The sequence below is a fragment of the Poeciliopsis prolifica genome, unplaced genomic scaffold (genome assembly GCF_027474105.1).
Source record: "Poeciliopsis prolifica strain line A6 unplaced genomic scaffold, Auburn_PproV2 SCAFFOLD005, whole genome shotgun sequence".
Classification (NCBI taxonomy): Eukaryota; Metazoa; Chordata; class Actinopteri; order Cyprinodontiformes; family Poeciliidae; genus Poeciliopsis; species Poeciliopsis prolifica.
The window spans coordinates 1,084,240-1,096,972 of NW_026562380.1; the positions used below are offsets into that span (position 1 = coordinate 1,084,240).

The 12,733-nt window shown below is 41.7% G+C and overlaps 1 protein-coding gene across 3 annotated transcripts in view; it reads left to right on the forward strand.

Annotated features, from left to right (window-relative positions):
* The window catches only part of ttc7a (tetratricopeptide repeat domain 7A), a 44,500-nt gene that overhangs the window by 16,647 nt on the left and 15,120 nt on the right, over positions 1-12,733 (forward strand). For all 3 annotated transcript variants that reach the window (XM_055029350.1, XM_055029351.1, XM_055029352.1), the window contains 4 exons: positions 1,943-2,060; positions 2,190-2,247; positions 2,358-2,430; positions 3,178-3,338. In XM_055029350.1, the coding sequence (XP_054885325.1) occupies positions 1,943-2,060; positions 2,190-2,247; positions 2,358-2,430; positions 3,178-3,338 (410 nt within the window). The remainder of the gene's footprint in view (positions 1-1,942; positions 2,061-2,189; positions 2,248-2,357; positions 2,431-3,177; positions 3,339-12,733) is intronic.

A 12,733-nucleotide genomic window follows, 5' to 3' on the forward strand; every position in this document is an offset into this window, starting at 1 on the left:
GACAATTTTTGTATCCCATTAATCTTTGCGTTGTGTTTATGTTACTTGAAAATGGTCTCAAAACAACGTTATTGTTTATCGCAATAATTTCTGGGACAATTTATTGTCCAGCACAATTTATCGTGTCAAGAACCAAAATCGACTCTTGTTGACGTAAATAATTTGGCGCAGCTTTGTGTGACACGTTGTGTGATCAGTCAGAAGTTTTCTGCCATGTTTTATCATCCAGAGCAGAAAAGTTGCTATGTTGGGTTAGCTTCCTCTCTTTTCTCCCTGATAAAACCTCATCCATCAATAAAGAGTGGGATCAATGGATGCAGAGATAAAATGAGTCGGGAAGAGAAAGTGAGGCCAGATTAGAAGAGAGGAACCAACAGGCGAATGGAGACAGCGCATCTGTTAGTGGCTGGAGATCATGGCAGGCCAGAGACACTAAGGAGCTTACAGTTTTAATCACAATGGGACACTATGGCCATAGTGCAGAGCGGCATTACAGAAATGGGCCACCGCTCTCCACCGTCAGCTCCACCGGACAGTCTGGGCTGTAATCTGTCCAGCGACATTACGCTCCTTAAGCCAGAACCACGTGAAGCTTTCTGAACATCGCTGAGGTTTCTCTACGACTCCATGATATCTGCAGCAGGACTGATGATCTGGAAGCAAAGCTGCTTTTCTAAATTCCTGAAGAGCAGCACTGCAGATCTTCACATCAGTCAAGAGAGAAAAAAAACAACAACAGCGTAATCCTCCTAAGATGTTCGCAGACAGGCTGTGCAGTAAAATGCGGGATCCAGAGAAACGCAGACAAAAAGGATGAAGGGGAGCGCGACATTCGCGTTACTCCCTTACACCCACCTTCCCCACCTGCCTCTCCGCCACCAGTCGCAGCTCTCAAACCATATGGCACACTTTCTCCCTCGCCTGCAGTCTGCTGCTGCTGCCGCCTGTGTGTGGGCGTGTGTGTGTGTGTCCTTCAACAAACTCTGCGCTGTCCTTCAGCTGAATCTGTTCTGACTGTCCCCACACTAAACTCCCAGCAGGCCCAGCCCATCAATACTTCATTCCCTGCTGCAGCACCATTTGCTGCACAGCGGAGGAACTTTATTTGTGTCGCACCTTTCATATCCAAGGTGATTCCAGGCGATTCAAACTGTGTTACAAGCATCACTAGGCCTGTCATGGTAGGAAATTTACCTGGAAGCCAAATTATAACAGAATTTATTGCGATTAGGTATCCAATAAATCAACTAATCTGATGATAAATTAAAGAGAAGCAATAATTTACATTTGTATGATTTATCGTTTTTCTCTATTTCTACCAAAAACTGGATGACAAAATACTTCAGTCTGGTGGTTTGTCTCAACTAGCAAGAACAATTTTATTTACAGAGATAACTCATTTTATTTGTTGTTTCCTTTGTTTTGTTTATTTATTTTGGATATAATCTTCCAGTTCCACTGTTAAATTAAAGTTTATTGATCTTTGAGGATGAAAATGGTCTCAAAACAATATAATTTATCGACAGGTGTAATTGGTTACCGAGAAAGTGACAAGTTGGAGCAAAACCTTTATTGTCCATCTATGTGGAAATAAAACAGATTCATCCAATCACAAAACTTGAGAAAACCTTGATCATTTCAAAACAAATCAACAGGTTTATTGATGTCGAGCAGAAAGACCTGAGCTTCTCACATGTTCCTAGGATTTTTTAGCTGCAGATGCATCCTTTGCTACAAATGATCAGGGTTAAAAAACAATGTTTTTGTTGCATTTTAGGCAATAAAATATTGTTTTTCTTATTGAAAGAAGGATTTGAATTATTCATTTGCATTTTCTTACATTTATATTCGATTACTTGTCAGAATAATCGATTAATCGGATACAAAATAATGAAGAAGTCCATGTATCGAAGGCTAAGTGTGTCTGTGTGTTCATGTGAAGTTCAAGGAGGCGGAGAATCTGTCAAAGCGCGTGGCATCGATGGGAGAGGAGGCGAGGGAGTTCCTCCCCAGGGCGTACCTGGCTCTGGGACTCAGCTTCAGCCTTCAGGCCTCTGAGGGTAAAGTCTCACCTCGTCCTCAGTCTGTCCACATGAGTGTGAATCTGTACGGACGGATATTTGGATTTGGAGATTCTAACCTTTTGTGTGACTCGCTAACCTCGATTTGTTTTTGTTTTTTGTCTTCAGCCACTCTGTCAGCTGACCGGAATGAGTTCAACAAAAAAGCCTTGCAGGCGTTGAACAAGTATGTGTTGCTTGTCTTCATACCTTTTATTTATTTGTCACTATTCTTTTCATAATAAGCAATAAAAAGGCTCAATATGATTTATCAAAACTGCATGGTTTCCTCCACAGAGCCAATTCATTAGACCCCCAGGACGCTCAGATTTCCATGTACCTGGCTCTCCAGCTGGCCCTCGTACGCCAGGTACATTGATGCTGAAAAAACACCATTTTGAAATTGTGAGGTTTCCATTAAATAAGAAACAGAATTAAAATTATGTGTGAAAAAGTTTGTTTCTCAATAAGTCATTAAAAATATTCAGCGGCATCATCCTCCTACCACTTCCTGTTGTCTTCTTCAACATTTCTGCCAGTAGTAACTTCTGCTTGTTGATTACGCAATGCAGAAAAACTTTCTATTGCAGTTTAGCAACTTCGACTAGACCAAAAACCAAGCGGCAAAACTTTTTATCAACAAACAAGAGCTTGGATTGTAAATTGTTGTGATTCCATTAAGCATATTTATTTTCAAAATGTCAAACTGAACAATTATACAATGAAGACGCTGCTAATAGCTGCGTTTCTGTTGACCACAAAACTGCGCTAATTGAAAGTTTCAGTAAAAAGTTGTGCTGCTGAGATGAGGTGGTTTTTCAATCGTGTGAAAATTGGATGTTTTGCAAAACTGCAAAGGAAATCTTTCTCTTCTTATCACACGTCACATGATCAACAAGTGGATGTTACTACTGGTGGAAACCACAGAGAAGAAAGGAAGTGTCAGGAGTATGATGATTTCTTTTCATTTATTTTTTTCTGCCATGATTTTTAATAACTTACTGTGTGAACAAGTTTCAACATTAGCAAAATATCGACAAAGATTTGCGTAGTTTTGTAACAGAATTGCAGCTACAGCGTCTTGACGTTTCACCTGAAAACCGTTTTGCTTTTCCAGGTGTCTGCAGCCATGGAGCCACTACAAACGGCTCTGTCTCTGCGCGCCGATGACCTGCCGTCCCTCCACCTGCTGACCCTGCTGCTGAGTTCCCAGAAACATCACCGCCACGCCCTGGACACCATCAGCCTGGCCCTCAGCCAGCATCCGGACAACTTGAAGTAAAGCAAACACTTGCACCCACCCAATCACACATCAAACAGGAAAAGCGGAGAGAAGAACTTTTTATTTTTGCTGTTTTTGCGAGTGTTTATGATGGAAAGCAGCTCCAGAGCTGTTCTCACAGAGAGCTCTCTGTAGGGATTGGGTGTCTTGGCTGCACTATGGTGGAAACCAAGCGCACAAACACAGGCGCCGTCTCGACGCCTTATTTAGACGTGCCAGAGTGGGAAGCCTGCATTGCAGCACCGATGCCCCTCATGCACCCTCACCCTTTCATCGCTGCAGTTCTGACAACAATCCTACAGCTACTTCAGAGGGACGTGTCGCCTTGCATTGCAAGGCATCGATTATTTTAGTAACACTGACGATTAATCAGATCTAAAAAAGGCCACATTCTGCAGATTGCTCATTCAATCACTCATGTCTTCATACAATGTTAGAAATAGTACACTTTAAAAATACAAATAAGCAAATCAGTTCCTTTTTGAAATAAGAAAATCAAAATTTTCTGTTTAAAGTCCAATAACGTAGCATTCCTTTCCCATACGGTTGATCATTTGTAGCAAAGGATGTATCTGCAGGTGAATAAGTACTGAGGCCTTCCTGCTCAACTTTACATCGATACAGTTTACAGCTGATCTGCTGATTGGATTAATTGATTAATAGCAAGATAGCAAAAGGTGACTTAGGAGAACATATTTCTACAGAATTTGAACTGGGTGATGATTAATCGATTCATCACAATTAATCATTTTATACTAATAAAAGTCTTAAAAAATGCAAAATAATGTTGAAATCTGACGAGAGCCAGTGATTATTTTACATTTACCAGTTTAAACACAGATATTCTGTGGTAAATGTTACTGACAACAGAAACTTCAGAGAGCTAGCTATGATTTTGTTTGAGCTACTTTTGTCATATTCTGATGTATTTTCTGTCGCAATCATTTCTTAATTGTTTATTTTGTCACATTAGTTTATTTTTTGTGTTTATTACTAAGCCACTAGAGGAGTTCTGGGTAGAACATATTTAAAGACAAAAAAGTTTATTTTTATCTTGTACAGTTTTGTCAGCAAATTGCATTTTTATGAGTCTTTATACTCCAGTTAATGATTAATCAATCACTAAATTAAATGATTATTTGAATAATTGATTAATCGTTTCACCTGTGTATATGTTAGTTATTGCAACATTTGCAACTATAACTGATTTAATAAGTAAAATAATGGCAAAATTTGAAGGCGTTTCTCAATAAATGTTGTAAATTTTGCACCATTATTACAGTATCTGTCTCTCTGGTGTATCACAGAGCTGCAATAACACCAGGAATGTGCTCATTACCTGAGGAGGATGGACGTGTGCAATAAAACCTGCCAAGGCTGATCCTTTCACACTAATATGGCAGCATGTTGCATCATTCCTCTGATGTGCTTTCAGAGCGCTGAAAAGCATTTCGTATCACGGCCATTTGGGGTCAGTGTTGTCCTCCGCGCCCCGGCACAAACAGATGGGCGATTGTCAAACATGCAAGTGGGAGAGAGATTGGTGGAGGGAGCAGAAAAACAAGAAAATTGATGAAATAACGAAGGACATCAGAGCCTGACAGGAAGCGTCGGGGAGGAAGGGAGTGGGTGGGCGCTTTTATAACCGCGCAGGCCGATCCTTTTCGCTGCATGTACAGTCGGATGATGAGGTCTGTTCCCAGTCTGCCTGGATGCACAGTCACACGCTCGGAGACGCGCACACACATTTTTTACACCTCCTCGGTGGAGACACTTGACTGCTTTGACCCATTTAAGAGCTCTTTGCCGGGCTCGGCCAATCACGCCGCTCGCTGCGCCAGGAATCCCCCATTGCCCCGGTAACCGTGAGGTCACACTGGTAGGGCAGGCAGTGGTTGTCGCGTCAACCCGTCGTTACGGTTCTGCAAAAAAAAAAAAAAAAAAAAAAAAAAAAGGGATGTTGAGTCAGAGGGAAGCAGAGAGAGTGACATAACTGAGTCTGTAGTCGATGTCTGACTTGAAACGTTTTGCTTCATGACTTGCTTCACTTATAATTTTATAAATTAACAAAACATGAAATTTAGAATAAAAACCATGAAGAAGACAAGACATGCCTTATCTTTTCTGCTGCATCAGGATTTGACACCGTAAACTCATTAAATCACATTCATCATACTCAAAGCCTGGGGGGCGAACGTGGCCCGTCATCGCAGTTTATCTGAGCTAAATTAGGTCAACCAGTCCCTCCAGTTTTCTGTAACTCTGTGGAAATTCGCATTAACGTCAACAGATCCCAGCATTTTTTTATGCTTATGCATAATTGTGGATTTATTGCAAAAATTGTGAAAAACATTTTTAAGTGATAATTCTCTCCTGTAGAAGGCAGTATTTCTTACTTTTACGAAGAAATACTGCCTCAGCCTTATTTCCTTATGTCTTATTTGGGATCAATATGGCGTAACTTGCGTGCAAACATCTCAAAATTCCTTGCAAATATTTCAAAATCACTGATTCTGGTGGCAAAATAAATCCCAAAATAATCGTAAAATTCTGGAGTGGCTGACCAATGTGAAACAGGTTCAATATTATTTCATTTTAAGAAGTATTTATTAAATACAGCCATATTAATATCTAACTGTTTATTGACGAGTTTTATCAATATAGTCATGATCTTGATTTGGCCCGAGGCGAATGTGAGTTTGACACCCCGACATTAGACACACCAGCTCAACCGCTTAATGCAAATAGCCAGTCAGCTCAATGCATTTATACTATTAGATGTGTGAAGGACAATTTGTTGAAGTTCAAACTCAGCATCAGTGTAGAGAAGAGAGGAAATTTACCTTGATTCACAGAGTCGATCAAAATGGCCGCTACGTTCAAGAGATATTCAATCAAATAAGATTTTTTTTTTCATTGCAGGTTGAACAACCCATTTTAATTTTTTTTGACTTCTCCAAAAATTCAGAATTGTGTTATGAATCCAGTAGTTTTCAAAGCATCTGTAGTCTAAACGTTCTGGTGTGAGGCATGGTCATAATTCTGCGTCAGGATTTATCTGAAACTTATAATTATGAATCAGTATGCCACAAAATGCCCGTTTCTATTGCCTGTGCTTTCTTGTGCTAGCTCCCTCCTTCTTGTGATTTTGTGACGATATCTTCGGCTGAACAGCTTTAAAATCAATCAACACGTTACTTCTTTTAACTTCTTTTTTTTAAGCATGTTTAATATTTAATTAATCTTGTTGAATAAATGACGATTGAAAATCTCATTAATTGACCAACTTGGAAGTGATTATATTATGTTAGAGCCAACATTAGCAGGTTTTCATCATGAGACCATTCCACCTAAAAATCGGTCAAAAGGAAAATAAATGCTTACTCATAAATAATTTTAGTAATTCTTACGAACCTAAACCAGGAGAACTTTGGTCCGATTTTACTCCAGACAGTAAGAAAACAAACGTGTCTTTGTATTCGGTCCATGTAAATATCTGGTTTGAACCATTTAACAAAAAATATACCAACTGTCGTTGTCTGACAAGTTATAACCTGCTCGCCTGCAGCAGAAGCAGAATTAACATTCCTGAAGATTTCCACAAATATTCAACAGAATGTTTTGTTTCTTCATATCATGCAATGCATTTTACTGGAGACAGACCAGCACAACATGCACATTATTGTAAAGAGATAAGATATTTAAAGTTTAGACAGTGTGGCTCTAATATGGTTGCTCCTATGTAAATGAGTAACATCTGCTGTGGAAAACTATTTGTTTTTTCTCCGGATGGTTTTTATTTTTATAAATCAGTGACACGGTTAGAGCTATAACACCTGTTCATTGCTTCATCTCAATGTAAATGCATCTGTTCTGTAAATACCAAGCATCACAGCAGACAGGTCAGGGAGAAATATATTGAGGAGAAGTGATACTCACCCTGAACACACTGTGAAACATGGTGGTGATACCATCATACTGCGGGAATGGTTTTCTTCAGCACAGACAGAAAACACGATCAGAGTTGATGAGAGGTGAAATACAAGACAATCCCAGAATAACAATCCCTTCTTCTTCTCCCAGTGCTAACAATAGTCAGCCAATCAGATGCAAGGGGCGGGTCTTAACACTTTTGATCACAATCTCGTGGTGCTGCTCTTCTCCTCTGTCCTCCCTCTTTACTCTCTGCTGCAGCTGCAGCTTTTCCCCATCAGCAGATCCCATTGTGAATACTATTTATAGTTAAAAAGGTTTTCCTGTAACAGTAAGATATTTCTCCACCATTAGCCCATTTAACTGCGACTACATGAGGATGATTGACAGCGCTAAGACCCGCCTCCTGACTCTGATCGGTCGTTGTTGGTCAGGAGCGGGGCATTTTTTCAGGTATACCTCAGAGAGAGGAAGTGGTGGAGATTTGTCTCATATCGGTTATGACATAGAGACAGTTTGATCAAATATGCAAAAACAATATTTATGTTTTATAAAAATTGCTTATAGCAGCTTTAAAGTTCTACAGAGAATCAATGTCAGGCCTTGAAACTGATCTTCTTAGACAGCCGTGCCTAAATAAAAAGAAACAGTGCACTGTTTAAATTAGAATGATGAAACACAGAGCATCTATTCAGTAAAGCATTTTTGATTTCATACTCAAACCTCGCCGCTGCGGCCCGCTGAGCCGAGGCCCGGCTGCAGAGCTCAAAGTTGGAATACAAGACTCCCGACAGAGACGGAGGGAGACGATGAAAGGAGGTGTTTTCTCAGCAGGAGGCCCACAGAATATCATCGGCTCTGGATGTGTCAGAGATCAAAGCTGGCTCTGACTGGTGTGTGTTTCATATGTGCATGCTTGCACGTGTGTGGGTGCGAGTACGCGAACATTTGTCCAATCTTGCACATGCATGTTGTGCATGTGTGCGTGTGTTGAGTGTGTTTTTGTATGGAGTGCGTGCACATGGACGTGTGTGACTCCAGTTAGCCACTGGCTCTCTGCACCGCAGCGAACTGTCAGCTCGCTGTAGCATACCAAATTTCTGCTTCCTCGTTTTCTCCCACATCCTCAACCCCCGGCTTCTGCCTTCTTCTGTATCCGCTGCCTCCAATCGCTCTCCGTTGTTTTTCTCACCCTCCCTGCACACACTTTATCTTCCTTTCTTTCTCTCAAGCATTCATTTGAGTGAGTGTCACAGTTTGTACTAAAGAGCCAGCATTCATTTTAGGCGTTGCATGGCTTACTGTACGTCAGGTTGCAAACTGAAAGCATATCTGCACAGGCTAGTGTGTGTGTGTGTGTGTGTGTGTGTGTGTGTGTGTGTGTGTGTGTGTGTGTGTGTGTGTGTGTGTGTGTGTGTGTGTGTGTGTGTGTGTGTGTTATATATGCATGTGTGCGCTCATGTGCGTGTGCATATATTTACGCTAGTCGTACATCTGCAGTTTTGTGTTCACGCCTCATGTGCTTCCAGAGACTCTCTGATCTGTGGGAGTGCGGAATGAGTAATATAGTAGATGTACTACTTTTTTTTTCCAGGAGGGACCATCATTAGCTATTTTTATGAGCGGAGTTTACGCTGGCGCTCACCACTCAGCACTCCGACCCCGAGCGTTTACTCAGAGCTGCGCCGCGCACTGACTGCGCTCCGCACACGGCCGGCTCCGTCCCGGGAGGCAGGAAAATGACAACCTGTGTAATCCGCTGTGTAGTTTCAAGTGTTGCAATCTTGGTGAAATCTACCTTTTCCGACGCTGCCTGGGAAAACACAGATTGTACTGAGGTGCAGAAGAGCGAGGTGGAATCGTTTCCACCTTATTATCAGTCATTTAATAGAAAATAGGGGATTTTCTGGATAAATCCATCTGTTGCTTGTTCTTGCAGGGTCTCAGGTTGCCAGTTGACCTCAGGGCAATAGAGAGACGCAACAAGCATGCACACACACTCACACACACCTGGGGACAATTTGTAGAAAGCAATTAACCCAACAGTCATGTTAAAGAGAGAGAACAAGCAGACTGGGATTCAAGTTCTCAATCTCCTTGCTGCAAAATGTGCTGCTCATTAATGTTTATTTCAAAACACTTTTTAGTTTTGAATGTTTGCAAATCAGGCCTTCCCGCTAAATATAGCAAAATAGCTAATTATTGAATTAGCAAGCACATTTTGCTAGTGGCTATGCCTTAACGACTTCCGCCCCGTCGCACTGACATCCACCATCATGAAGTGCTTCGAAAGACTTGTTAAGGACCACATCATCTCCACGCTCCCCCCATCACACGACCCTTTCCAGTTTGCATACCAGTCCAAGCGCAGTGCTGAGGATGCAGTCTCCACTGCTCTCCACCTGAGAGCCTGGAGCATCTGGAGGAGAAGAACACCCACGTGCGGATGCTGTTCCTGGACTTCAGCTCAGCGTTCAACACATCATCCCCCAAGACCTGGTGGGCAAACTGGGCCCCTTAGGAATTAACACCCCCCTCTGCAACTGGCTACTGGACTTCCTCACTGACAGAACCCAGGCTGTCAGAATGGAGAACAACACCTCCGATGTCATCACCCTGAACACCGGCACCCCTCAGGGCTGTGTCCTGAGCCCCCTGCTGTTCACCCTGATGACCCACGACTGCCGTCCACACTTCAGATCCAACCACATCCTGAAGTACGCAGACGACACCACAGTGGTGGGCCTCATCCGGGACAACAACGAGACGGCCTATAGGGAGGAGGTGCGGCATCTGGTGGACTGGTGCAGAGGAAACAACCTGATCCTGAATGTCAACAAGACCAAGGAGATCATCGTAGACTTCAGGAAATCCAGACCCACCCACACACCACTCCTCATCAACGACTCAGCAGTGGAGGTCTTCAGCAGCACCAAGTTCCTGGGGGTGCACATCAACGAAACCTCAGCTGGTCTCCCACATCTCACTGGTGAAGAAGGGCCAGCAGCATGCACTTCCTGCGTCGGATGAAGAGAGCATCCCTCCCGCCCCCATCCTTCAGACCTTCTACAGAGGGACCATCGAGAGCCAACTGACCCTACATCTCCATCTGGTTGGGAGCTGCAGGGCCTCTGACTGGAAGTCTCTACAAAGGGTGGTGAGGACAGGGGAGAAGATCACGGGGGCTCTGCTCCCCTGCATCAAGGACATCGCAGAGAGGCGCTGCCTATCTGCTCACCAGATCCTCTCCGACCCACCCACCCCAACCATGGACTGTTTCCCCCCTGGCGTCTGGAAGAAGGTTCCGCAGCATCTTGTGCAGAACAACCAGACTACTGAACAGTTTCTTCCCCTGGGCCATCAGACTGCTTAACGCCACATAACACCCCTCCACACACTCTCAAACCAAATCACCCCCCCATGGACATTTAGTTTTTTTCACAACACTGAACCTGTGTATTCTATGGCACTTGTATTGTATTTATTTATTTATTGGGTAGTATAAGGTTTTAGCTCTGCTACACTGGTAGCCAAGTAACGACATTTCGTTGTCAAGATTCACCTTGTGTTTTTTTTGTACAATGACAATAAAGGAAGTCTAAGTCTCTAATTCTAAGTCTGTATTTAATTAGCAAGCTGAATGTTTAGTTTGTAGCTAAATATTTAGCTAGTAAGCAAGCAATTGTTTGGTAAGCTAAATATTTAGTTTGTAGTTATCAATATTGTTAGCAAGATAAATATTTTGCTTGTGGCTAAATATTTAATTAGAAAGCTAAATGCTTAGATTGTGCTCAAGACTTCATTGATTTATGAATAACATGATGAAAATAAAACTTTTTTTTTTCATCACAGGCTAAATAACCCAAATAATTGCTGTTATTTTTTTGTCAGTGTAAGTTTATAACTGTCACTTCACATAAATCAGACACGCTAATGATTGCATATTAAATGGAAGAACGTGTAGTTGTAGTTAGGTTGTAGTTTTTGACCCTGTTTAAGCTTTGAACCCATTCACCAAACTCTTCTTGTTCAAATCCATTGAGAAAGAACAGTTCAGTTCAGATACATCTTTAAACAACTCAAGCATAAGCTATACCCTTGGTATATATATTTTTTTACCAACTAATACTAATCTAAGCTTAGAAGGATTTCTCATGTCGTACACCGACTCGACAAAGAGGAAAGTGTTTTCAATGCGAGCTGGAAATGCGGCTGCATCCGTAGCTCCTGTCACCTGGATGAGCTGCCGTCTTGCTGCTAAAAGCTCCGTCACACCGAGACACCCACCATCACACAGACGCCCGCTCCGGTGAACTCCTGCTGGCAGCCGTATCCTTAACACAGCCTCCCTCTGCACCACTTGTCATCTGTGTGCCAGTAAATCCAGCCTCCTTCCTCCCACACACACCTCTTCTGCACAGAAATCCCTCCATCTTTTAATCCCGTTTTTATTTTGTCTTTTCACCAGTTGGTACCAAAACCAGTTTCTCCATCAGTGATCCCCATCTTTCAGTCTTATGGGTGATTGATGTCCATGACAGACTGCATCCTCTGAGATTCCCTTCTGGCAATTTACCCACACACACTCAGAGACGTCCACATCAGAGACTCCCACATCACTTAACCAGTTGTCTTCAGCTAAAAGGGCAAAACGGAAACACTCTGCTGCTTCTCAACACACACACACACACACACGTCAAAAACCCTTTCAGAGCTCATTGCTGACCAGCTTTCTCTTCCATTTGGCTTTATTGATTCAGATATCGGCAATACTTCACGAGCTCTTAGTGTGGCCGGAGTTTTTCTACACCATTTCATGAGATAACAATCCTCATTTCTTGGAAATTAGTCCGTGTTGCCTTCTGGTCTTTGGTTGTTTTGAAATCATTTTATTGTTTCATTTGCCAACAACAGTAAAAGCAGCCATTGCTGCTGGTACAACATATTGTAAATGTAATCACACCATTTAAACGTTTTCAGATTTCATTAAAATCACAAACTCTAAAGCTGCAGTGCATGACTTTTATTTTCAAAAAACGTTTTGTGGATATTTGTTAAAATTTTACCATATCATGATGTGTTTAAAAAAAACATATTTAAAAAAAATAAATTTCAATTTCCTGCTGTTTGTAATTTCCTTTAAACTTTGACCTCTGTCAGAGAAATATATATATATATAGGTCTGGGACCAATATATATATATTTTTTTGCAACCACATTTTGAAAGCAATGTTTGATTTTCATTTGGTAATTTTTTATTTAACTTATAACAAGTCAAAACTGTGATTATAAGTGAAATAATCTGCTAATGGAACGGGGAATTATTTCCTACTTTTAAGGAATTATTTAAAACTAGCCTCAACGTGTTTCTGAAAAGTTACTTGTTTCATTTAAAGCAACTGGTAATTGGTCAGATTTAATGTTTTTGGAGTGCGAGGGACACAATGAAACCCAAAAA